General features: G+C 41.3%; 3 protein-coding genes across 4 annotated transcripts in view; 1 reads left to right on the forward strand and 2 right to left on the reverse strand.

Annotated features, from left to right (window-relative positions):
• LOC145451124 (vacuolar protein sorting-associated protein 18 homolog) lies at positions 1 to 13,673 on the forward strand. The gene is made up of 21 exons (XM_080329618.1): positions 1 to 156; positions 225 to 347; positions 1,232 to 1,376; positions 1,439 to 1,645; positions 2,224 to 2,375; positions 2,438 to 2,537; positions 2,601 to 2,741; positions 3,457 to 3,619; positions 3,682 to 3,766; positions 3,827 to 3,928; positions 4,457 to 4,627; positions 6,059 to 6,196; positions 6,262 to 6,366; positions 7,206 to 7,325; positions 7,387 to 7,616; positions 8,332 to 8,491; positions 8,560 to 8,706; positions 9,281 to 9,409; positions 9,651 to 9,712; positions 9,770 to 9,947; positions 13,349 to 13,673. Exons 1-21 carry the CDS (start codon positions 1 to 3, stop codon positions 13,553 to 13,555), a joined length of 3,021 nt encoding a protein of 1,006 aa, XP_080185744.1. The 3' UTR covers positions 13,556 to 13,673.
• Positions 13,623 to 15,664, reverse strand: LOC145451142 (complex I intermediate-associated protein 30, mitochondrial-like). Its single transcript, XM_080329643.1, has 4 exons — positions 15,083 to 15,664; positions 14,425 to 14,601; positions 13,905 to 13,979; positions 13,623 to 13,829 (listed from the first exon to the last, which is right to left on the reverse strand). Exons 1-4 carry the CDS (start codon positions 15,662 to 15,664, stop codon positions 13,671 to 13,673), a joined length of 993 nt encoding a protein of 330 aa, XP_080185769.1. The 3' UTR covers positions 13,623 to 13,670.
• LOC145451130 (protein-lysine N-methyltransferase SMYD4-like) overlaps positions 15,623 to 25,629 on the reverse strand; it is a 14,069-nt gene continuing 4,062 nt past the window's right edge. Inside the window, exons 8-11 of one of the 2 annotated variants that reach the window (XM_080329629.1) lie at positions 25,533 to 25,607; positions 24,068 to 24,162; positions 17,558 to 17,712; positions 15,623 to 16,603 (exon numbers count right to left, since the gene is read on the reverse strand). In XM_080329629.1, coding sequence (XP_080185755.1) covers positions 16,324 to 16,603; positions 17,558 to 17,712; positions 24,068 to 24,162; positions 25,533 to 25,607 — 605 coding nt within the window. In that variant the 3' untranslated portion in view covers positions 15,623 to 16,323. Of the gene's footprint in view, positions 16,604 to 17,557; positions 17,713 to 24,067; positions 24,169 to 25,532; positions 25,608 to 25,629 lie in introns of both variants that reach the window. The other variant, XM_080329628.1, reaches the window with a different exon arrangement.

Raw genomic sequence — 25,629 nt, forward strand, 5'->3', positions numbered from 1 at the left:
ATGGCTTCCATATTTGACCAGTATGAAGCCTCGCTTGGCAGGGGTGCTAGCAATCAGTTTGAGCAGCCCCCTGCTAGAACGTACCCTGAACCAAAGCCAAGCAACTATTCCTCGATGAGAGTTGCAGACGAAACTCCAATCTTCACTAGAACGAAGGTATTGTTTCTTCTTTGTTTGTACATAACCAATCTTGCATTATTTACAAGGTGTTTCTTGTGTTATAGATCAATTTCAGGCCAGCAGGTACGATAACACACCTGTCTATAAATAACAACAAACTATGCATGATAACGGAGGCTAAGACCCTTCTTCGAATTGACCTGGAGAAGCCTAATGATATCACTGAGGTAAGGTTGTACCATTCATGAAACCTTCAACACGGGCTCGAGTTTAAAGCCGTAGGCCTATTAATCTGTAATTTGGTATTTTTTTAGATCACTGCATTGCACTTTCTGTCAATGTCATGGGTTCATTACGACTTCATTTTCGCAAGTCTGCAAATCTGCATTTTCACAAAACTTTGCCATGTGGCCCAATAAGCCTCCTCATTGCCCTAATACGATATGCAATCGACAATGATTCAATACAGTGACTTTACACCGCCATCATTTATCACAATGATTCTCAATTGATGGTCCGTTTCAACTTGGCACCAAATATATCACAATTTTGTATCTCCATTCTACATGCAAGAAGTTGAACGCTTGCCCATCAAACATCAAATTGATTTAGAAATTCGAACATATTTTTCTTCATTAGTCTACTTTTCAAAACGTCACGATGTTGCAAGTGTTATACCGAACTGTTGAAATCTTATCACAAGTTATATATTTAAGCTAAACAAAATTTGTTCAATTTCAACAATAGCCTACAGTTTATGTGGCATTCGGTAGTATAAAGGCTAACAAACAGCAGAGTCGCAGTTCAATGAAAAAAGTGACCATTGGCCAATCAAAATCAAGTTGATGGAATTTAACAGGACTTCGCCTTGTAATAAATTCAAATTTTACATTACATTGTGGTTTCCAATATTTGCTCTTTAGTTGCATGCATATATTTGCCATAATTTCATTTCCAAGGGGTTTGGGTTTCACGTGCATGCATATTAGGGGTCACGATCAAGTATTCATGAAGAGATTCGCTTCTCTCTCGTTTGTATTGTGCGTAGAACCGCCCTGGTCCACCGTAGAAGCATTTAATATTGCGTGACACAAAATTTATGCAAACCCAGGTGGTGGTCACCCGTACCGACGACAAAGTCTATAAGATATTTCTGGACCCGTCCGGATCACATCTGCTGCTGGAGATGGTGTCCCAGGACACGTTGTTCGTTTCCAGAAATTCACCCAAGCCGAAAACGCTCACAAAATTCAAAGGTAACGGCAGACCCGCGCGAACGCGAAATAGGGCTCGTTCCAAATTCGTACGTACGTTACAGGCCACCGCGTTGAAAGTGTCGGCTGGAACAGGCGCGAAAGTGACGATCTTTCGAACAAAGGCGCGACCGGTCCCGTGTTGATAGGGACGAGCCGCGGGCAGATCATGGAATGCTGCGTGGAAGCTGGTGACGACACAAAGTTTTTCGGCGGCAGCGTGGATCAGTACTTGAAGGAATTGTTCAATCTGTCAAAGTACGACTCGAAAGGTATGATGAGCCAGTGGTGGGCAAGGTGGGCGATTTCGTGTCTATGGTACCACCATCTGAGCGGGAATTTTTTGAGACAAGTGGTGAAAAGTATACTGATGGAGTGGATATGCTAAGCCTAAGGCTTTTCTTTTCTGTTTCACGCGAAATTGAATTTTTGATCGACGTACGTTGGTACAAGCCACAGTTTTGCACACGGATGTGGTTGGAACCATTCTTTTTCTTTCTGCTTTTCTTCGCATGGGGTTAGTTGCCACGGCAGAGTGATTTTGACCCTGGTACCTGTAGATTGCAAGACCAGTTCTGAGCTACGGGGGTTGTTGGCATGGTTGAACTTGATTCCAGAAGAAACGTTAAAAGTTGGGTCATTAGATATTTATATTTGCCTTGATCATGACTGTTAGTCTTTCATTTTAAGTTGGTATGTTTTCTTGCGTTTTTCTCGGGATCGCGTTGACTGTAGCATTTTTAATACCGAAGAAATAGCGATTGGAGTCGATGTAACCCTTGATACCCGTGTGTGCAAGTTGGCACCAATGGAGGCTTACTTTTACGATTCATGGATTTTAAAATTATAGATTGTGCGATCACTGGACTAGAGGTAAGCCCGTTCCCGGCATTCGGATCAGTAAAGCCCACGAGACACCACATCTTAGCCACGACAAAGACTAGATTGTACCAGTTTGTCGGGCGGATTAATCCCAACAGCCAAGAAATACCGATATTCCAGGTAGGCACAATGTCCATTGTCCACTTCCATAGTTTTTTTTTTCAATTTCTACTTTCTTTCAGAATGTTTTCAGTCCATATCTCAGCGGCCCGCCTCGGTTCAATGACTTGCCTGGCGGCAATGGTGCAAGCCAACTCGCTCTGTATTTCAAGTTGAAGTCTAGTGGGTGTCTTCTGTGCAATGTCTTAGGCACCTGGCTTATATATTATTAATCATTATTCTCAGTCGCACCATCTCAACTTGCGTGGATGGCCGGTCCCGGGGTGTACTTTGGCGATATTTCAGTCCCGGCTGTGGAAGACTCTACCGCACTCAACGAGATATCCGTCGTCTCAAACAGTCGATTAATTCCTTATCCTGAAAAAGGTGGTATACGTGTTCTGGTTTGTGACTTCATCTCTTGCTCTCAATATTGTTCAACTTTCGCACTATGGTTCGTATTTTTACTGCTGAGTGTATTAAACTTTACATCAGTCACTTTCCTGTTGAGGTGGTAGTGGAAGAACAAATCTGACTGACATTCTTTTCTAATCTTTCAGGTCAGTACGGTATATTTGTAATCCAAAACAGGGGTGTGCACTGTGTAACCTTTGTGACATACAGGCCACTGAGGCCAGATATAAATAACGCAGTGAAAGTGCTGGTCGCACATAGGCCTTTTCTGGTAGTTGCAAGGCCCACCATATCGTTAACAACTGGTAATAACGATGTGGGGACTTGTCAATGCAGCTTAATATAGGGCTACACATAACAATTAATCGTGGAAATTTGAAATAAAATTTATCGAAAGGTAATTAACTTTGAAATTTGACCTTGTGCAAAGTCAGCTTATGCATATCTCAGCCAACCATGGAAAATAGTCACTTCTTCATGAGCTGTAAAATTTTTCTCACCATGAATACGCCCCTGCTTTGGAAGGCTCGACTTCATGCGACTTTCACGTTATGGCATCATTGCGTGCGTGGCAACGCCGGAAGAGAGCTTACCTTCGATCCATTTAGTTTTGCTATACCGTATATAATCTTAATTGTTTATCAACAAAATTGGTGATTGTGAATTCTTATATACGTACGTCGTACAGGTTACGATAGCGACAATGCTTACGCGCCCACTACCACACCTCAAGAAGACATCTTGGCGATATGCCTCACTGAATTTCATATGCTAATTCTGTATGACGATAGAGTGAAAGCGGTCTGTACGTTGAACGAACAAGTCGTCTTTGAAGACGTCTTCCCAACGAGGTAAACCTTACACACTTTTCCGTTGTTTCGTCCTGAATAGTTTTTACACGGTCTTTGTACAGATATGGGTCTATCCTCGGACTGTTGAAGGACGAGTGTAAGGGAACAGTGTGGGTGTTCGCCGAAAAGGCAGTGTTCAAGTACAAGGTCAGCATGTGCAGTGTTGAGAATTGTATCGGATTGCTTGAACGCGACTTTACTTTGCAGATTTTCAATGAGACCCGGAATATTTGGCAAATGTTTCTCAACGAGAATAAGTTCGACATGGCGGCGGAGTATTGTAAGGACAACCCTGCCAATTTGGACAAGGTAACGCCGTCAAACCTGGTTTATGCATTGCCGCAGCCTGCTCAAAGGTCATGCGTGCATGCAGGCGTGACATTTGACATAGTGATGAGTAATTGATTTCCTAGATGGTTCCAAGTACCTAGCATGCCTTTTGCAACTAGAATTTACTCGGCTTGAAGTACTTACTCGAGCCCAGGGGGGGTCGGTAATGGCGGTGCTACATGCCGCAAAAGTCTAAGGTCATTCCAAGTTAATTGAACTGCGGCATATTTATCATCATTAGACCCCAGATGACAGATGAGCCGAATATATCATGCTTGTCTAATGTCTATTCATATGCCCTGACGAGTGTCAGCCGAAAATATTCGGGTTCATTTCAATATGAATATACTATTTAATAGTCCTAAATTTAAAAAGTAAACATGTCGTTAACGTTGACGTTTCAGAACTTGTGAAAAGTCAAATTACTCTGTTCCTGACCATCTTGATTCCTCGAGTACGGGCCGTAAAATCTGAGAGCTGGATTTTAACTTGGTCATGTTTTCGCAGGTTTTCTCGCGTCAGGCCGAATATTTCTTTGAGCAAAAGAAATTCATCGATAGCGCGTTGTATTTCGCGATGACCCGCACCCCATTCGAGGAAGTCACTCTGAAATTCGTCCGCGCCAAGCAAGACGAGGCTTTGAGAATGTTTCTGCATAAAAAGCTGGAATCTCTCAAGGTAATTTTGGATGTCATCTTGCTGGCTTTGACGGTGTAATTAAATTCAGTACCTTGACTCTCCGAATAATTGTAAAATTATCAATGAGACAGATATAACAAATATGACTCATTGAAATCGCACAATAATGCGGATGTTAATAGGCATTGGGTTTGTGATTTGGTGCCTTATATGATAGAAATCTGCTTGCATGCTCAACTTCATCTCTGTGTAAGTAATGCGCCTTTTACTTAGACTGAGAGCATGGGTCGGGAACTTATTGCTCTTTGATCAATTCCTAATCTTCCAATAAATTCGCATCTTTCTTTATTAATATTTTTGAATCTTTTTGTAAATTTTCATAAAGCCTGGAAATATTATGCTTGTGGTAGCGGAGACAATGTCTTTGTCAGGTCAAAAAGTGGCATATCCAAGACATTTTAGGGGCTCGGAACCCTCCTTTTCAAAATATCAAATTTTATTTCTGCTGGTAATCGCTCATATATCGGTGCAATAGGCTCTAATAGATTTTTTTATAACACTTCCACGTTTTTTTCAGGATATGCATCAAACAAATCTAATCCATCAACCTGAATGCAACATTCGCATAGTTGCGGAAACAAAGATGATTTTGCGCATGTGACAATGCAATATCATAATTCGCTGTACACAGCATCGCACCACTTGATATCATAGATTACACGACGCGTTGATTAATCAAAGAGGAAAGCGAACTATGCGACACCTTTATGACAACGCAGTTTTCAAACCCAAATTTTCTTCCTGGCAATTGGCGGGAAATGGACTCCTTTGGAAGTGACATTCCTAATTACAAATTCAACTTACAAATATAGTCATCCAAAACACAGATTGTTCGGTAGTTTGCTCGCAACGCCGTAAAATGTAGGCTAGTAGCGCAACGTTATGTTACTGCCGATGAATTTGAGAATTGATTGGTTAAGTTAACCAAACGATAATTATGGCTGTAACGGAAAGAAAATTAAAAATATGAGCGTGTAAAAGGTTCCCGAATCCTGTAGCTAGGCCGTTGCAACATAACATCAGTGTTTGACTGCTTCTGCAGAAATATGGTGCACGCGATTTGATTGTGATGTACTAGTTGACATCGATGTATTGTTCTTTGGGAATAATGCAAATGAAAATTTAGGGTCAATACTATGGCCCTTTTTGATTAAAAAGGTTCCTGGACTTGGAGTACCGGCAAGTTTCAATTTTTAACGTTGGTCCAAACACTGTGACTATGATAATATTTTGTCTGTATTCTGAAATGAGCTTCTTATAGTGAGCAGATACTTTTAAACCTCATGAACGAACCATGTGTGACCTCATTGGAGGAAAAGCTAGCTCATAGCTTATGTACTATACCGTCTTGATAACCCGAACCAGGGTATATTTACACATCTTGAATGGCCGCCTGTTCGCTTTTCACAGCCTGCCGAGAAGACTCAGATGTCAATGCTAGTTACCTGGCTCGCCGAGCTGTACCTCAACGAGCTGGGTAAGCTCAAGGAGGAAGGGAGCCCAAGATTTGCCTCCACCGAAAAGAGATTCCGAATGTTCCTGGCGCAGGTAAGTCTCGCTTCTCTCAAAGGTTACGATCGGCCGGTATGAAATTATGCTCGGTGATTTTGCAGCAAAATTTGAAAAATTGCCTCGTCGACAATAAGAAGACCATCTACGAACTGCTGGTCAGCCACGGAAACGTGGAAGATTACGTGTTCTTCGCCGCTTTAATGCAGGTGAGATGTCGTCGTGGCAATCGCCAGAGACGAAACACATCCGGTAGCGCTTTTTGGATGTTGACCCAAGCTCGTGATTTGTCCTAGCACTCAGTCGCCGTGCTTGCCGTTTCTTGTAACTCGTAGGCAGAGGTGATTAGTGCCGAAGTACTTCTACTTTTTCAGAGTATTTGAGCAGGTTTTACCAACTTGCAATGCTGATGTTGATACTACTTTTACTTACTTTTTACCTAGAAGTAGTTCTAACAGATGTTTGCGTCGCTTTTATGAGTGAAATTGTCATAGCAACTGGGCGAAATAGCTTCTGTATCAGGGTGCTGCAAACAATTTTGAAAATTGCAACTATTTTAGTGTCATTTTTTGTTTTGTATTAGTCACGAAAGTTGTCGCCTTCGACTACCTACTGAAATCATTTGTAGAGCTTCTTGGGTGTGCAGAACTCCAATATACAATTGGATAGTATATTCATACTGAGATGAACCCGAATATTTTCGGCTGGCACTCGTCAGTGGTAATCGTCAGCAACTAGTAGAGAATCGGAAAGAACATTGTATATCAACAATCGTACCGCAAAATATGACGTCAACGGCATGAAATTTCGAATAATCACGTCATAATTTCATTTCAATATGATTATAGTATTCAATCGTATACCGAGATTATGCAAGGTCAACAAATCTACTCTTTGAAACTACTTACCTGAGTACTTGGCAAACTTTCGTTTTCTACTTCCACTTGGAATAGTTTTGACATGTCTTTGAAATCCTAATTCTACTTGTAATAGAGTAGATATTTACGATTTTATCAAAGCTAACTACTATGAACGCCTTTTTCTATAGGACTACGAAAGAGTAATTACTCACCATATTCAAAACGAGCTCTACGACAACGCCCTGGAAGCGTTGACCAAGCAGCACAACGATCTTCTGTATTACAAGTTCTCGCCTATATTAATGCAGGTATCGTACTTGACGCAGGCTAAGCGATTTTGCAGTTGCCAAATCGGCGTATTTTGTTTAGTACATCCCCGCAAAAACAGTGGACGCCTGGATAGCTATGGGTCGGAAGTTGGATCCGAAAAAATTGATTCCGTCCCTCATCAACTGTACGCAGGCCGGGCCGACGTTCAAGCCTCTGGAGGCTATCAGATATTTGGAGCACTGCGTCGAGACGCTACTGAACTCTGAGCCTTCGATACACAATTTTCTGCTGTCGCTGTACGTCAAACATCAGCCGGAGAAAGTCGCGAGGTGATCTGTACGGAGGTTTTTCAGTCTCTCCTGCGACCGATTCGAGAATCGAATTTATTGGTTCGAGGCGAGGGTGGGAGTGAATCGTTTTGAGTACCAAAATTATATGTTCCTTACCACTAACAGATATTTTATCGATAAGAATTGTTGTTTCAATGGTTTCACTGCAGGCTTCGAAACCCCAATCATATCAGTAAAATGATGTAGCACAAGGACTAGACAATGGGCATTTTCAGCAAGGTTTTTTGTTGAGTAGGAATCAACCTGTAGTATTGTGAGAGAGCTACATCATAGTCGGTGTTTACGCATTTCAAATCAATTTTTTATAAAGTATCGTTGACATATTTTCATTTGTAGTCGCCCAAACCTGATTTGAAGGTTAATATTCAATTCGTACTCGAATTTGCTCAGCCCTACTCGTGACATGATTTTTATCGTGCAAGCGGTTATTTTCAGATACCGTAAACATGCGTTAATGCAGCCGTCCCTTTAATATTTAAGTCATAATGCCTGTTCGGTCGATCAGATTTCGCTCGCTGTAGAATGTTTTTTTTTCTGACCCTTCGCCTTTGCGTATGTACCTCATATTCCCACTCCTTGTTGGAAATGTATCAGAAAATGATCCCGGATATACTTTGTCACAAATCCTAAAGCTAATCTGTAAATTGGCATGACATCGCACGTCGATTAATTTATCGGTCAATATATTTTGTAGATATATTCTCGAACAAGGGGATTCCGTCGAGAACATCTGCTACGATGCGAAATACGCGCTGCGTTTATGCCTGGACGGTGGCGAAAAGTTGCGAAGGGCCTGCGTCGAGATATACACTGTCATGGGGCTTTACGAAGAAGCCGTTTCCATCGCGTTGAAGGTAGTCTGCAGCAGTACGAGAGTCGACTGGCGGAATGATATTCACGGCGTCGACTTCATCGTCTTTAGATCGACGTAGATCATGCGAAATCTATCGCTAATCGTCCCGAGCTGGCGCAGCAAGACGAGGAGTCGAAGAAGAAATTGTGGATGCTGATCGCAAAGCACGTCGTCGAGGTGGAGAAAGATATCAAGCGAGCAATGCAGTTCTTGCAGGTGACTCTCGCCAAATTAAGTGTTGAGAAGTATTTAGAAAAGTATCCGCAATTCCGTGGAATGTCTGCTCAAATAGATATGTTTTAGACTCCTTCCACTTTTACTTAGTTTTGGAACTTTGAATTTTCTAAGTAGAAAGTGGTTTTATGATAAAATTGTGTCATTTTACGGGTAAAATTGTCATGAGAATCTAGTGAAGCGACCCTGTATCATGGTGGCTGAATTATTTTCAAAAATTGCATGGTCTTCAGTCATTTTGCATTAGACACGATTCGCAAGAATGTGTGTTGGTTGGTGCTGCAACTCCAAAAGTAGCTACCTCTGGTTAGCTGCTAAAGTATGTGAGGCCTCAACCGAGTCTACATCTGGAATACTCTACAGAGCTTCATTTTCTACTTACTGTACAGTGTACATTGTACAAGTTGCTTTGACATGTATTGGGAATCACTAACTAGTAAATGAGTATAATTTATTCCGTTACTTCTACTGCAGTAGCAACACTACTCTGACTACTTTGATCACTGTTATCTGTACGTTGCTATGGAGAACCGTGATTTATCCCTGTTTTACCTAGGAATCAGGCGATCTGCTGAAAATCGAAGACATCCTACCCTTCTTTCCCGATTTCGTGACCATAGACCATTTCAAAGATGCTCTCTGCGAGTCCTTGGACAAATACAACCAAGACATCAAGGAATTGAAGGTGCGTGAACTCTGCAATACGTTGAACGAATTCGAAATTTTCAAGAATATGAATTCGTTTTGAATTGTGTCCAAATCCATTTCCAAACCTTGTTGATTGATCATTTTTTCTCATGAGTATAGATTGGGTTAGAAATTCTATGTTTAAGTCAAAGTTCGAATCTTTAAAAAAAATATAATTACAAGCTTATCTACACCGTGCATTCTGTGCAGAGTCTGACATTTTTCATTAACGTTTACAGGACGAAATGAACGACTCGACAGAAAGCGCTCACGCCTTACGAGCCGACATCCAGGAAACTCGGTACCGAACTGCTTATGCTAATTCGCGGACTCCTAGTAACTTTCGACTGTCGCGCAGGAACAATCATTTAGTGATCAGCGGCTGGGATAAGTGCGACTCGTGCGGCAAAGCACTCCTGAGCAGGGGTTTTTACCGGTTTCCGTGTTCGCATTCGTTCCATAGCGACTGTCTTTGGCAGGAGGTGACTCCGTATTGTGAAGCGGAAGACAGAGAAAAGGCCGAGGAATTGCAACAGGTGTGATACATTCTAGAATTTACAACCCACATTTGGGGCTTCTCAATGCAGTAGCTCGCTGCTGCCCAACCAGGTGAGTCGCGGAGAATTTCTAAATGTCACAGTTTTTTATTCAATTTGCCAAACACTTTATCTTCTCATGATTAGCCGGCGAATGACCGTTCTCCTCGGAGTTGAATTCTTTTTGCGCATGAAAGTGCCGTAAGCCACGTTCCTGTACTTCCGATAATTCGCGAGCCAGATCGTGACAGGCATTTTGATTGTGCATTGCATCTAAACCCAATGGTGAAAAATGGTGTGTGCATGATCTCCGCCATAGCAGGGGGGTAAATCGGATGGGTGTAAATTAGTTAAATACAGCAATTCTTATGGACCAGACTTGGACAACTAGAAAATTTTCAACTTTTCCGAATTCGATTCGTATTAGAATTAGAGATACAGTTTTTCAAAATTAGATTAGACTACTGAATTCGCAGAAATTTTGAAATTGAATGGGAAATGAATACAGCAAAAATCAATTCATATCAAGTCACAGTGCATTCCCATAGCCACAAGAATGGTTAACGTCTGTACACCAAGCTTGGCGCAATTTTTACTATTCCAGGGGTCACTGCAATCGCATCAAATAAATAAAGCGTTTTGCAATGTAAAATTGATGTCAGTTTCAAATTATTGTTGTTGCTTCAAAATCAAATATTCGCCTGTGCCCAACAACACTATTCCACACTAGCTGAAACGGCTTCGGCGATGGCAACAGCATTCCATTGATGGAGAGTCGGCTGATATCAATAAACATATTGATTTGACGTGCAATGGCCCAGACACTGCCAAGACAGAGACTCTTAAAAACCAGCATAGAGAGAGAGAGATGGTATTTTTTTCGCCTGCACCATCGAGATGCTTTGACGACGGAGATGCGATATGAGCTTTATAGTAAGGTCATCTAGTCTGCACCCCCGGTTTTTTCTCCTCCATGCTATCCGTGATTGCTGAGCGCCTAGCAGGATAGCCGCGGATACCAGTTTTCGAGTCTTTGGTCTGACCCGGCCGGGGATCGAACCCACGACCTACCGATCGAGAAGCCGGACGCACAACCATTACACTATCTCGCTCTGTAATAGGACATAGGATGGCCTCACAAGATCAATCTTTAGGATAAGATAGTCTATCAGCTAGTAACATGCCTGGTTAGTCCCAATATCAATTCATTAGTCGTTGGAAAGCGTCGGGTATCGTGCGCAGCTCATAGTTTAAAATAAAATGACGTTTATGATCATGAGATTTCTTGTTGTTCCGCAATGGTTAGTTAAATCTGATGCGTCTCTTTGGCAGAAAAGGTTGGCCACCCCTGATATAGATCAAATTGGACATTATTTGTAAATTACAATTCAGTTGCATGGAGGAAGAAAATCGCAAAATGCACCTTCACGATGCAGTCACGAATTGATGCATTTTTCGGAATTATACCATGATACTGTGACAGAGCAAATGCATCGGCTGGTCTTATAAAAATGTCAAATTGATGTAAATATAACCAAGTGATACTTACCACTTGACAAAATTGAAAAAATAATAGTAGTGTAGCTTAGCTGCTGGGTCGAACAAATGATTAGGAATGACTGCAAGTTCTAGTCCTTAAATATTTAACTAAGTACATGTAGACTAGACATAGGCTGTACCATTTGACTGCTTCCCAAATTTGATGGCCAATGTCTATTAGTAGTAAGATTCGGTGTGCTTGTAATCAGTATAGTGTGTAATGAGAAAATTAGTAAGTTAAATCTCTGTATTAGTTGTTGACTCATACACAAGAGCTACACTTCGATGTTTTATCTACATTTTAATTATACAGGATTTGATATATGTCATGTTTGAATGATTCATACATGTTAGAGAGTCAATGTCATAAAAACTTATAAAATATGAAAAAAGGAAGGATATTTAGAAAGGCATTTTCTCATGTTAACTGCATAGTGAATTATTCGAGCTGTGCCACAATGAAACAATTTTGCATGCCATCGTTAATCATATGTTTGCATATGTGTAATGGTTATATAATAGTCATTTAACCGTCACTGTGGCATATAATTTTCGGAGTAAATTGATAATACTGTTGGAGTCGGAGTTCTCTTAAGAAAATAGTCGGAGTCGGTACGTTTAAAGACTCAGGAGTCGGTATATTGAAAATGTGTGGAGTCGGAGTCGGTGGTAAAATTTACCGACTCCACAGCCCTGGCGAGAGAGATGTTCTTGTTAACTCGCTGCAAAATGCCTTGGACAAAGAGGCATTTTCAGGAAAACAAAAGATTATATTTAGACTAAAATTAGAGCATAGAAAGATTTCACAAATTCAATTAGAATTAGAGCATGGAAATATTTCACCAATTAGATTAAAATTAGATTACTGGCATTTGCTCTAATTTAGTGAAATTAGACAACTAGAATTATCTAGTGTCCAAGTCTGTTATGGACATGTGTCCCAGGGGTGTGGTGGGTTGCGTTTTCGTGTACCACCCCAAGGAATCTAAAGGTGGCACACGCAATCAATATCCACTGCACCCGTAGGATATATCTCCGTAAGGATTGGTGTTCAACTAATTTTCAACCATTGGAAGAGGTGTGAAAGCACAATTTGATACCTGAAATTGCCATTATGCTACATTCGTTTGGTGATATCTCATGGTGGCTCGCACAATGAAGCACAGGCCTATGTCGCAGACTGCTTGTCCACTGCATCATTTAGCTGTTTGGAATGTATCCCATATGTGGTGACGGCTGTGTAACCTTTCATCGACGGTCGAAGTGGTTTACAGTGACACTCAAGCAGGTGGGATATATAAGGTACACTAAAACCGCTTGAGAAATCTTGAACATTAGGTATGTTTTCTACTTCGAGTGGGTAGTTCAGAGTAGCTTGCATAATTACAATTTTTTAAATTGGCATCCTGTTATGCAAGGATCACATTAGACCAATAAAAGTGTTGCAATTCTATAGTAATGCGACATTCCTTCTTGACTAAATCGAAACGTGTAAGGCTCGAAAGAAACCCGAGTAGTGCACCCGTGGCCTTCTCACATGGGACTTCCACCACTTGTCAACAAGATGCCTGCTGTTGTGTGGGTGCAATGCGTAGTTCTCATGTTTTGATACTTGAATGTGACCTGTCATAAATAGTTCAAAGTATTAACGTATGTATAAGAGTGAAGCTTTTCTGTCGTTGTGTACATCACCCCTCAGATGCTACATAATAACTTCGCTTCTACTGGTTGGAATTGAGCCAAGTTTGGTGTGCAGCGTTGTTTTGGACAACCTAACAATTTTACCCAGTAGCCAGTGAAATAGCCTTAGTGGTCATGTTGAAATCCAAAACCAGGCGACATTGTCAAACCTTATATTACAGAAGTTGAGCGCCATTAACCATCAAGCTACTGACAAGGACGAAACAGCAGCCAAGGAACGAAAAATTGCTCGTCAATCCGTGATGCGGAAATTGGAAGACATGCTTGCAACAGAATGCCCCTTCTGCGGTGAGGTTGCGATCAAAATGGTGGACCTCCCGCTGATCCCACCGGAAGAGTACGATGAGCACATGAAAACCTGGTCATAAATCGATGAGGCAAATCCAACATGACTCTGCTATGAGGGATGAAGTACTCTCACATAATCCCACACACTTGATTTGTGCAATCCTTTTATTACTCAATATATCTATGTTCAAAATGCTACCAAGTGCCTATTGACGAGTTGACAGCTGCGTTGGGGTCGCAGTAATCAGTGCCTTTCGTAGACTCTGTGACATCCTTCACTAAAGCAATGTAGTCGATTTCCAATTGAAAAGGTCCCTCGATGCTGTCGAGGAGAAGGAAGCGCAGGCTGCTTATCTGGAATTCCACGGGTAAAGCGAAAGAATGGGGGTTAGTGGAAAACGTAACACGCGCAATTCGCATCTCACTCACAAAATTCACGTTGAATGAACGCTGGTGGTAGATGAGAACGTTCCTCTTCGTAGCGGTAAATTTTGCGAAGGGAAGCTGTCAACATAAATAAATGTGAATACTGGGTTGCAGCATATGCTTACCATGCCTGACTCGCACACATGAGCTGCAGCATGCCAAACATGATGTGCTGAAATTGCAATCTACAGACCCCGGGTCAATGTGCCTTAGTTACAGTCACGCATAAAAATAATACCGAGAGGTTTGCTTACATTAAAAGAAACATTTATCGGATCATACTTTATAAAATGAATATCCGTAAAATTTTACTTGGAATATCGTTGACAAGCAAAAGCCTGGCGCCAAAATTTATAGAATTGGCACAGGCGAATTTTACTATAATTTTCAAGACCAACAAGGTACGGGGTGCCCCATGGTCATTAGACTGCCGGCCGTCGCCATGTGATAATTGGCCGCCGTGATTCTAGTAGATTGTTGAAATCTGGGCTGCATCAAAAAGCTGCTCAATTCGAGCCGTTACCCGAACAGTTTCCCATTCCGGGCCCCCCCGTGTGTGTACGGGAATACTGTGAACGAAGTCCGTCAATCCGTCATCCACCATCATTTCGAATAAGTATTTTCGTCCGTCGCCGCGTATCCGCACGTCAAAGGCGTTGAAACCGACGAGACTAAGCCGATCCTCTTGGTTGAATCCATTCTAAAAAGTACAGTACCTGACTATGTGACTGGGGACAAATTTACGTTTTGACTTGATATTCATTGCCATGCTTAGGTAAAAAAGTGGCGCCAAAGAACAAACAATTAAATTTGCAAAGGTTTGCTGTAATTTTCCTGAATTCCGATAATAGCAGCATCGCATGTCATGCAATACATCACAGCTGACCAGAGCTCGATTTGAATTTACGTAGCTCCTTGCTCTGGCTCCAAGCCCTCTTCAAACATGGAAATTAATTCTAATATTCTACTATATTGTTTAAATTTATATCTGCAAATCTGAAGTGCCCACAAACGCTGATGAGAATTGAGAAGAATCACAAAGCGTAACCATGATCTCTAGGTTTCGAAATGTTTTGTCTTCATCAGAGTGCCTTGTAATGTTAAAATAAAATTAGGAATGATCAACTGAGTTAATACCACCAGCTGCGACACACCGAAAATATTCAAACCGATCCACTTACCAAAAACGGCAAGGTTTCCAAGTTGGCGAAACCGCGGTAATATGGCTTGTTCTCGAGTTTGTCATAGGTAGAAGGGAGCATGTAACGAGGCAGGCGCTGACTGATATAACCGCGGAAAGTCGCGGTGGCTCCGTTTTCCCCCTGGACAAATTCGGCGGAACTTTTCCCGCCATACACTTCGTCGGTGACCGCAGTCCAGTTTTCGAGATCGCTTTCGTCTCGAAAACAGTAGAGAATCTCGTCGTCTCGAAAATATCGTCCTTTGCCCCTTTGCTCCATAGGGTGCCGCGCACCCTCTCTTAAATACTCGTTAACCCGGGCCAGCTTTTTAGGCAGCATGTTCCAGTTTATTTCAGACAGTTTCCAGCTGCGTTTTGGTTTTTCCTTTTCGATCACAATTTCTGTTCGTTTGGGTTCATCGGACTTGAACCTTGCGCTTAATCCGCCGACGCCGATTCGGCTTTCAATCAAATTGGTGTTTCGGACGACACAACGACAGAACATATATCTTAGATTTACATTAGCCATTAGAGTACATCCCTGAGCGAATGAAACAAAAGGTCCAGTACAATTTCTGTACATGGAAACAATTGCGTGTCATGAAAGACATGATTACATTACAAGTTATGTCAATACACAGATTACATTCACAAAAAGGAAGAAAACGGCGAAGAATCCGGATGTTATGTCAGCTATTGGAAGGTTTGTAGACAACGATTTACGAAGTATCCGTATCTCAAATTAACTCAACGTAGCCAAGGTGGGATTGGAAGGACACCTTCCTATTCATTTCATCGCAATCTTGTCCCGCGTTCAAGGTTACCAGTGAATGTAATAACTTTATTATTACGATAGCGATGCATCAATATTGTATACGAGAGTGAGATATGACACACGGAACTTGGTGAATTCAGGATTTGGTATGTATGTATTAATGTATTCGTATTAGGAGTTAGGATAGGTAGGCCTATAGGTTGAGATTTGGGGCGGCCAAGTGCTGAATTCAATGTTAATTATTTTGAAAGGATGAAACGTTATTAATAAAACTGAACTGATATTCTTTATACAGAAGACTTCGTTACAATTATCCTCCGTGCCAAGTCCATCTCTCTAAGACTATCCATGTATACAGACATTCATTAACATTACCGGCCAGTCCTGTCCTATAAACCACAACATATAATTGCTGTGCAGGACACACAGTTCTTGTGACAATGTCTGTTGAACGAATAGCGTCCTTCTCATTTAACATACTGATGACAGATGTCTTCTATTCTTCTCATTTCCTCCGTGCCAGGAGGGTAATATTTTTTATCTCCGTGTCCATAATGTAACTTGTATGCATTCAAAACCTTTCTCGCATACTTGGCGGCGTGCGTTAAATTTCCTGTGTTGAAATGCAACGACGCAAGCTTCTGATATTCGTGAGCGATCTCTTCACTGTCAGTTCCGTACAGCATTCCGTTGATGGCGATGCTTTTAGCCAAGTGCGGAATCGCAGAGGAGTATTCGTGTAGTATGCTGTCAAACAATGTAATGTTTACATATATGCCAATTGCCAACTATGATAACAAATAACAAAAACCAATTTTAATTGAAAAGTAAAGATATGGTTTTGTTATTTAGAGACTATCCCATATTTTTATCTTATATACGCCTATTCTTATGAGAACCACATAGTGGTGTGTAAACTCGTTGGCAAGGTTGGAAAAAAGAACTGAGTAATTCGAGTATTATCATGTATTACCTATTATTGCATCATAACAGTAACAATTACTTGGAAAGACCAAATATGTACTTTTTGCAGTTGCCACGAAAAAACCAGTCACATCTTGTCAGGAACAATTTTGAACTTCTCAACTGTGACTATTTCATACCATTAGTAAATCGCTATTTCAAAGAAATGTCATTTCCATACATATTGGTAGCCATGCGCAACATGTTTTTAGATGATTTGTTACAACCAATTCTTGTTTCTAGGGTCTCATGGTAGGGAGAAAGTATTGCAACTATATTTCACATTGATAAAATAATTCTTAGTGTCAGCTGTCAATGGTCCGGTGGTCGTAAAAAATCACCTCTCACTGATTGACTCGAAACCTTGTAATACTTGACACAGATTCGACTGTTTGAATTCTTGGGCCCTACTCTGCTAGTTGGTGAGATCAAAGGGGCGCGAAGACGTCAAAGGTTTGGAACCACCATCATAGATGATCGTGCCATGTCCGGATGAAAATTTGAGAGGACACTAAAATTTTTCAACGATACCACGGATTCATTTTTAAGCAGTGCACACGGATGATATCATATTGGAGGAGTGAAAAATTGGCGTTGAAGAGGGTGTCTGAGCCTCTATCAGCGTTGGAGTTAACAACTTACTGAATACGTACCGCATGTCTCCCTCCTTGATTTGTCATGTTTTGTTCGAAGACTACAACTTATTAATAGGGATATTAGCATTGAACAAGAACTCACACATAACACTGAGCAATTTGGTCGTTGACTTCCGCGATCTTCACATGGTTTCGATATAAAACATCTTGCAAATATTTCAAAATCTTTTTTAAACTTTGAAGTGCTAGTCTTGGTTTGTTTTGCTCCAACAGCAATTGCGCGGCACTGTAATCGCTCTAAAACATAAAGTAAGCAACCTGGTTGAGCTTTATAACCAGAGGTTGTAAGCAGCGAAGTAGGTTACTGATAAATCAGTAAACATGAATCCATCGAGTATCAATCAAAGTAATGATGATTAGTCATAGAAAATCTACCGTTATGGAAATATTTCCAGTCTCCATGCAAGGGCGTAGCCAGAAAAAATATTTGGGGGGGGCGAAAAATTCGATGACGTAAATTAACTCCACCCTTAAAGATAACGTAAAAAACGATGGTCGTTGGCCCTTACTGGATGATTAACACAACATCTGGGCGATCGTTATACATATATTCCAGTCACAGACATAAAGTGATGTGACAATATAATGATTGTTAAAATCTTAGGCGTCAAGGCTTTCGCGCGAAGCGCGAAAATTCTTTACGGTTAATGAATGAAATTGGTTCATTATTACGTTTTGATTATCATATTCACTGGTAGGGCTGATAGAAATGGTGTCATCGAACATTCAGGGGGCACTTAAACATATGTTAAGAGCACACGGCAAAACTATTTAGGGTTTCTAGAGGGCGAGCGCCCGACGGGACAGTTGTTATTATTGCTGTTACTTCATGACTTGCAGAGAAAGCTGTCACCACTCGAAAGATCGCTCACACGCAAGGTCGTAGCCAGAAAAGCGACTTTTTATGAGGGGGAGGGTCAAATTGCTCATGAGTTTAGGGGAACTCCTCGCAGAACCGTACATCCTGCCATGGGCAATTTCATCACTACCCTTTATACATACGATTCTTAGACGCACACACACACACACACCATATGGAAGCTTCCGTAGTTGCTAACTATAGCTTGTATTAGGCGATCGATTCACGGACGAGCACAAGTCGCTGACATTAAGTGATGAACAATCAGTGGTAATTTCGGGTCTAGTCGCGCGGAGCGTAAATTTTTTTAATAAATGAAAGAACTTGATCACTAATATTGGTGCGTGTATATGAGTAGGTGGTGTACATTATTAGCCTATTAATTACTTCGTTGAAGCACGGTTATTTAGCAACCTCAAGTAAAGATGGACGCTACTTTATAGATTGGAATCGCTAATACAGTCTGGTATGTATTCGTACCGAATTAAAAAATTCCTTTGATCAGACTCGTGCGATTTCCAATTACCGCTTTTTAACGGGAGGTGGCGATATTTTCCTGTGCCAGTCGCATTTATGTCGGAGAGATCTTATATAGGGACAGAATCATTAGGCGCCAGCCATTTAGGCACCCGAAAATCTATATCGAAGGCTTCGGAATATATGTGTCGGTTTTATGGCCATCAATCATTTTGGGAGCTCACTTTGCGGAGTCGCATAGCCTACTTTATATGCCTTCGTGCGTCCCGGAACGGAAATTGCCCGAATTAACACTCCCCAACCCCCATACTGAACTGACACCCCTGTCAATCAACCCAACTACCTGGGTTACTCTAGTGTATATACTGGCGTTGTTGTATTCTCATGATTGAGAATGCAGCTAAATTCAATTAGGGGTATTTGTTTCGGGATACCGATAATAAAATCACGTCGTGAACGAACGCTTAATCGCGCGAAGCGCGAAGAAAAATTTTTGGTTGCATTCATTTTCCCGAAAATTCTGTAAGATTTATTGATTTTACGAAAATTTTCCTGAAATTTGGGGGGGGCGATCGCCCTTTTCGCCCTTCTCTGGCTACGCCACTGTCTCCATGCTATTACGTCACACATACTGTTTCATCATTCAACGAATCAATACCGTGCAGTAATGAAAGCAATGTGAGAAACAATATATAACCATATTGACCAGGGGCGGGCAACTTATCCAGTCGGCGAGCTGGATGTAGAAAAATGAAGTGCTTGGTGGGACTGATTCCTGAATCGAATCACTAGTTGCGTATTTATCCACCCATAGGCGCCGACTTACGAGGTTACGAGGTGGCGCAGCCACCTCGTGATCATATTTACGAGGTGGCGGCCACCTCGTACAAAATGCTCAAACGCCCAAGTGATTTGTGATCAGTAATTAGTAATCAGGCGAATCGATGCGACCTTGTTAGTAACGTCTTCGATTTCGATACAGGCGTGTGACAGGCGCGTAGCCACGGGGGGTTTCGGGTGTCGAACGCGAAACCCCGTCATTTTGAAATGATCATTTTAACTCTAATATTTAGTTGTAATTCAATAATTGTGTTATTAGTGTTCTGCGCGGCCGATTTGCAAGAAACGTTTTGTCAATTAGCGATAAGAGTCTATGATGATCTCCCGCTGAGATGGTCGCGAAATTAGGTCATTCATTCCCATGCGCGTGGCAATCGTCGCTAGCCTGATTTATCGCGTCTCGAACAAGCCGGGATCCGCAGGCTTGAACATGAACAATCGCATCTGCAATGAGCCCAGTTCGTACTATATCATCGCTTGCGTGATCGCCTGCGCAATCGCATCTGCATTCTGCATTGGCGGCTTCTGCCTGGTGTGCACGATATCATCGCTGGCCTACACAATAGCCTCTGCAATAGGCCTGATGCGAAAGATGTCATTGCTGGCCAATTATCGCGTCTCGGGCCTAGCATGCTTTGGCTTCATCTCTCGCTGGTGTGGAGACAATGCGGCCGAGTTTACGCTAATTAGTGATTGTTTTATGTCATTGATTAAAAAGCAACATCGCGAAACTCAATAACATCGAATCGCTGCAAACAGACTTTAACGTGCGTAATCGATTCCCGCTAATACTTCAACGTAACGATCAGAAGATGTATCATGGCTTGATTCTGAAAGATGACATAGGTTTGACATCGGTGCCATCAAGTTCGGACATTTTGATTTACGAAAACTGTCGCCGAGACTGCATAATACGCGCGCATATTTAATTGTTCACCAGGGATCAGGGACTCGCTAATTGACAGCCCTTCCGGACACTTTGGCAAGCTTATCATACGCCTAAAATCGTCAATACGAAGAGATTATATGATTGCCATTTACACATATACTCGACCAGAATTGATTTGATGCTATATAGGTAAATTTGGAAAAAAATCCAAATCCCACTAATTTTTCGACTGGCTACGCGCCTAGCGTGTGCTGAGAAGCACCATCTTAGATCTCTTCTCCCGACCATGCGCCCAAATAGACGTTCTGCCTTTCTGAATTTTAAATTATGAGCGCCCATATTCGTTTACAAAACCATTCGTGAGCTAGCTATAGCTTCGTGATAGTCTTGGTAATCCGAGCGCGAAGTTGAAAAGTGTGTTGATGTGTGCTTGCAAATTGGAATTCATTTCTGCGCAGATTCGTTTCTCTAACAAGGCTTTGCCAATGACATTTATTGGGAAATGGTACAGCTTAAACACCGATATAATGATAAAACAATTGTCGCGACGACAGCTACTCGATACGGTGTCAGACTCAAAACCCATTCGTGGCGATACTGTACTGATTAGAATACACGATTTCTCATTTGCCATCATTCATATTTCTTGTTATCTACTCGATACATTCGTACTCTGAAATTGTCGCGCAAGGTCATTTTTTATTGTTCCTTTCATTATAAACGCGCAGTAGGCCATGCCATTGTCAAATATCGATGCATCTCAAGATTGCGGGTGGCAAAAATTCTTAATATATTCTATTAGTTTGAACAGGGAACCTTCTACATTCCGATAAACTGATTGCTGGATGTACTCGTATTGAGAACAACAATATCGAATATTAAACTATTCGGCATTTGGTAGGCAGTGGATTTCTATTGATAAGATCGCGGCATGCGGCCGGAAGTGGAATTAATTCTAGCTCGGGGGTGGCCAACCTGCGGCCGTAGAAGGAAATTTGTGCGGTCGTCAACACGTAATTCAATTAGTATGTGTTGGCGGCCGTCGACATGCAAATTTAATTTAGCAATTGACCGATGTACTCCCGAAATGCTTCGCGAACGTAAATCGGGAATGCACCAATGCCGTCCAAATTGCTGTTTTAATCTGCAATTACTTGCCGCGATGCGAGTTGGTCAACGCGAAGCAAGAAACCGCAAGAGACAATTACTGATTGGCTGCGCGATTTCGCGTTTGTAATCATCATTATTGTCTGCTTGAAATATTCGAGAGTTGTCGTGTAACTTGCCAGCCAGGCTAGTGCGCGGTGTATTTCGTCACTCACACGGCGCATTGCGCGTGAATAACATTAATGCAACTCCAGATTATTAGTGATGTAAAATCTGATTTTTATTCGATGCATTCCGTCAGACGGATTGGTTGCGTAGTTACTCTTTCGAATGATCGTAACGTCTATTCCATTTAACAACTCGACTGCATGGTTTGATATTAATGAGCGCAGGGCCGATATTAAAACGTCACGCGAATGGTTTAACGCCAGCGGCCCTGCAGTAAAGTGTGTTTTAGTGCGACGATGACGTCATCGATATGGAACAATTATGACGTCACAAGACTTCGCCACCTCGCAAAAAAATAAAAGTCGGCGCCTATGTTAATCCACCTATAGAAGGAATTTATCATGTTCAATGTAAACTTAAAGGGTAAAGAATGGAGACCGAAAACAGTATTTAATGAATTTACTAACATAATGTAGGCTACTTCAATAGCTGTTGGAGACAATGAGACATCTGTGGTCCATCAAAATTGTCAACAAGTTCATTGAACTCAGTCTGCATGACAGACGCAGACACTCTTAGTAAAGAATGCACCTGAACGTCGGTTAGATTTGAACCCCGCTCTGTCTTGTTTGTTAATGTTGATGGTCGAAAATGTTTGCTCGCAAGTGTATGTAGAGACCCACAGGCCACATTATCATGTAAGACCAGAAACTGTCTGCGGGCAGCTAAAAAGGAGGCGCGGGCCATATGTTGCCCGGTGCTGATATAGACCAAACTTGATAAACATATATACACACTCAACAATAACAGGGGCATAAGAGCAAGTCAACTAAATTTGAGACCAGGGTGGTAAAAGTACTCATGAATGATATTCAACTAGTTTAGGGTTGCCATACGTCCGGAATTTCCCCGACATGTCCGGAATTTCACTGTTAAAACTGCGTCCGGGAGGAATTTCTAAAATATGCCTAAATGTCAGGAATTTTGAAGTAAGCTCATAATATTTTTCAATCAACATTAACAATATTATTTTTGGGCAGATTTATGCTACATGAAATGTATGCATATGCACAGATCATGTGTATGTATATCATGAGTCGGTGTTTTATGCCGCAAAAACGTCAACTCAAACCATATATAGTAATATGCAAGAGAACCAATGTTATCGACACAATTCATTAAAATCATTTAATGGCCAGATGCATATAGAAAGCCCTCAGAAGTTGCCTCGATTACCCTACGGTCGGCTCAAGATCAGTGTTTATTTTGGCGGGAGGAGGCTGAAAAAATGAGGCTTCGGCCCTGGTTACAACTTACATCACACAACCACACACTTCTGAACCTGATTGTGACCACCTCTAGTCCATTGAAAAAGCTTTGGTGGTGTGAGGTCATATTGATCCACAATGTGTGCATACCTCATTTTGAAATCCGCTAGTCGGCGCTAAAGAGCGTCCGGAATTTGTGTGACAAAAATATGGTAACCCTAAACTAGTTATAAAAGTAACTTCATAAATTTGATTTCCAAGACGTCAAAACTACATGGAAATAGAATATGAAAGTGACGAGATCGAGTAACGGTATCATCCACAGCTGCAACAGCAATAGGTTGCGGGTTTGAGTCCGGCGAAGGTGTTGGAGGTTTATCTAGGCTCCTCCTCGCATTCTTATCTGCTTGACCAGTGTCTTGGAAAGCCTAGAAGTGGGCCGCGCTATAAGTCGGCAGATATTGAATCAAAGTAAAGAAAATCGGCCTGGTGTAAATGACCATTGTAATAGAAAGACCTCGTGAATACCACAAACAGAATATGAAAGCTATGAAAAGTACTTGTGTAAGCAGTTTTAAAAAGTGGATTTGGTCGAGGTGCCGCATAATTTTAGGTGATTAGAGGTGACTACTTCCCAATTTGCATAGTGCATCTGCGTGAATAATGTAAAACTACTAATAACAGTATCAATAGGAGCAATTTTTGATAATGAATTCTGTTATTATGATACAGGAGATATGTTAACCAATTGCCAAAACTTTCTCTGCCAAAAATTCATCCACATTACTTTCTACTTTACATAATTCCAAGTGCAAGAAGTAATTTTGCCTAAAGTAGATGTGGAATTAGTTCTTAGCACATAACCATTTGCGTTCAGTAGTGCGAGTAAGAAAAACGTGAGTATTCTGAAACAGTGGAAGTACTTGTCAAATCTTGTTTGAAACTGACATCCAAAGCCTGGAAGTCAAGAAAATTAGCTGTCACCTGGTATCTTTCCAGGACTGCCCTTCCTTTGTCAAAATTCTGCCATTTTCCGCATTTCTCATCAATACAGTTTCCGCCATCCTTGGTTTTATGATCTGAAACTTGAGAATCATTTTTATGCCATTTGGTTGGCAAGGTCAATAACAAGGTGTGTTGCTGATGATCATTTGATTGTGCAACAGTAAGAAACATAAGAACACCATGTGTCCAATAGACACTAATTTGCTATGATGGGTAAACATTGTAGAGCAGAGGTTCCCAAACCAAGCGCAGCAAAGACACATGAAGGTTATAGCATATGTCATGGTTTTGCACTTTGGCAAACACAGAGGATTCCCCAGTGTACGACCACGTTTAACAACCAAGTACGGGTTCTTAATTGAGATTTTATATGTCATCATTTCTTCAAAAAATTTTTGTTCCCGAGATTATCTCGAGCATTTAGAAATTCGTACCTATCATTATGCCTATAACTGCCGCGTAATCAATTGTTTGCATTTCACACGAGTCCAGAATACATCTATGAGAGAAAACTAAAGCCAGACGCCTAATTCATGAGATTTAAGCAAAATAGCATGAGATATCCTCGTGAAGTCATTTAAAACCCCATACAAGGGGTGTCAAACACAGTTTGTGTCGCGGGCCTGATTCAAACCTTCAGGTCGCTTGAGGGCCGTACCAGTCAAATGATTCTACAATGTTACCTCGAAATCAATGACCTTGTTTTCCCTTGAATAATCAATTATCAACAATTACATTATATTACAGATCATAGAGGTTATATTCTAGCAACTCAGTTATTTGCAAACAATGGAATTGCCAAAAATACGATGATTGGTTATAAACCGCTAGAACATTGGCGCTAACGACGGAAGAAGTTCGCATATACATTGGCGGGGTGCAAGAGATTTAACCGTAATCGCGGATGTTGGAATTTGGTTCATTAACATCAAATCGATAAAACCGGTTTCTCTGGAGGCCGGGAACTTTTGGGTCAGAAGTGATACAGCACTGTGAACACAGATACTTGAATTATATTCTATTTCTTCATGTAACTTGCATAGAACAGTTTTCTATTGGCACTACTAATCGGTAATTTTTTCCATAAAACTATAAATTCAGCGTGCAATTTTTGTCTTCTAGAAATTGGGATTTAATATCACCCACTTGTTTCTAATGGTGAGTAGGGCGAAACTACAAAACCACTGCCGGATGGCTATGTGACCAATGAACACGCTCGACATTTGCTGTCTTGTGAGATTATTTAATGGAAGTATTTCCTACTGACAATCTCAATATTTGTTAGAGATGTGCTCGATAATACAAAAATTTCGAATCTACTCAGAATTGCTTGGCGGTCCGGATGAAATCATGAGACAGGCCGGATGCCAGCCTGTATGTTTCAAACACATGCCCCATACCCTCATAAAGCCGTTTATGAGTAGCCTAAATACTGCAAAATTACCAGGTCTGACCGGATTACCACATTTTGAACACTTGAAGGCGTGAAATTGCATCCTGAAAAGTGCTCGATCAACATCTGAATGAAAAAGACGACTGAA

The sequence above is a fragment of the Botryllus schlosseri genome, chromosome 11 (genome assembly GCF_051294905.1).
Source record: "Botryllus schlosseri isolate E-star chromosome 11, Bs_hap1, whole genome shotgun sequence".
NCBI classification, from domain to species: Eukaryota; Metazoa; Chordata; class Ascidiacea; order Stolidobranchia; family Styelidae; genus Botryllus; species Botryllus schlosseri.

Bases quoted from the DNA above. Each gene is read 5' to 3' on its own strand.
- LOC145451124 (XM_080329618.1), top strand. From the start codon at position 1: ATGGCTTCCATATTTGACCAGTATGAAGCCTCGCTTGGCAGGGGTGCT. The intron at 2,376-2,437 runs GTAGGCACAATG...ACTTTCTTTCAG, and splicing joins AAGAAATACCGATATTCCAG to AATGTTTTCAGTCCATATCT. The intron at 9,948-13,348 runs GTGTGATACATT...CTTATATTACAG, and splicing joins AGGCCGAGGAATTGCAACAG to AAGTTGAGCGCCATTAACCA.
- LOC145451142 (XM_080329643.1), bottom strand. From the start codon at position 15,664: ATGTACAGAAATTGTACTGGACCTTTTGTTTCATTCGCTCAGGGATGT. The intron at 14,602-15,082 runs GTAAGTGGATCG...TGTACTTTTTAG, and splicing joins TGGAAACCTTGCCGTTTTTG to AATGGATTCAACCAAGAGGA. The intron at 13,980-14,424 runs GTAACGGCTCGA...TTATGTTGACAG, and splicing joins CGGAATGGGAAACTGTTCGG to CTTCCCTTCGCAAAATTTAC.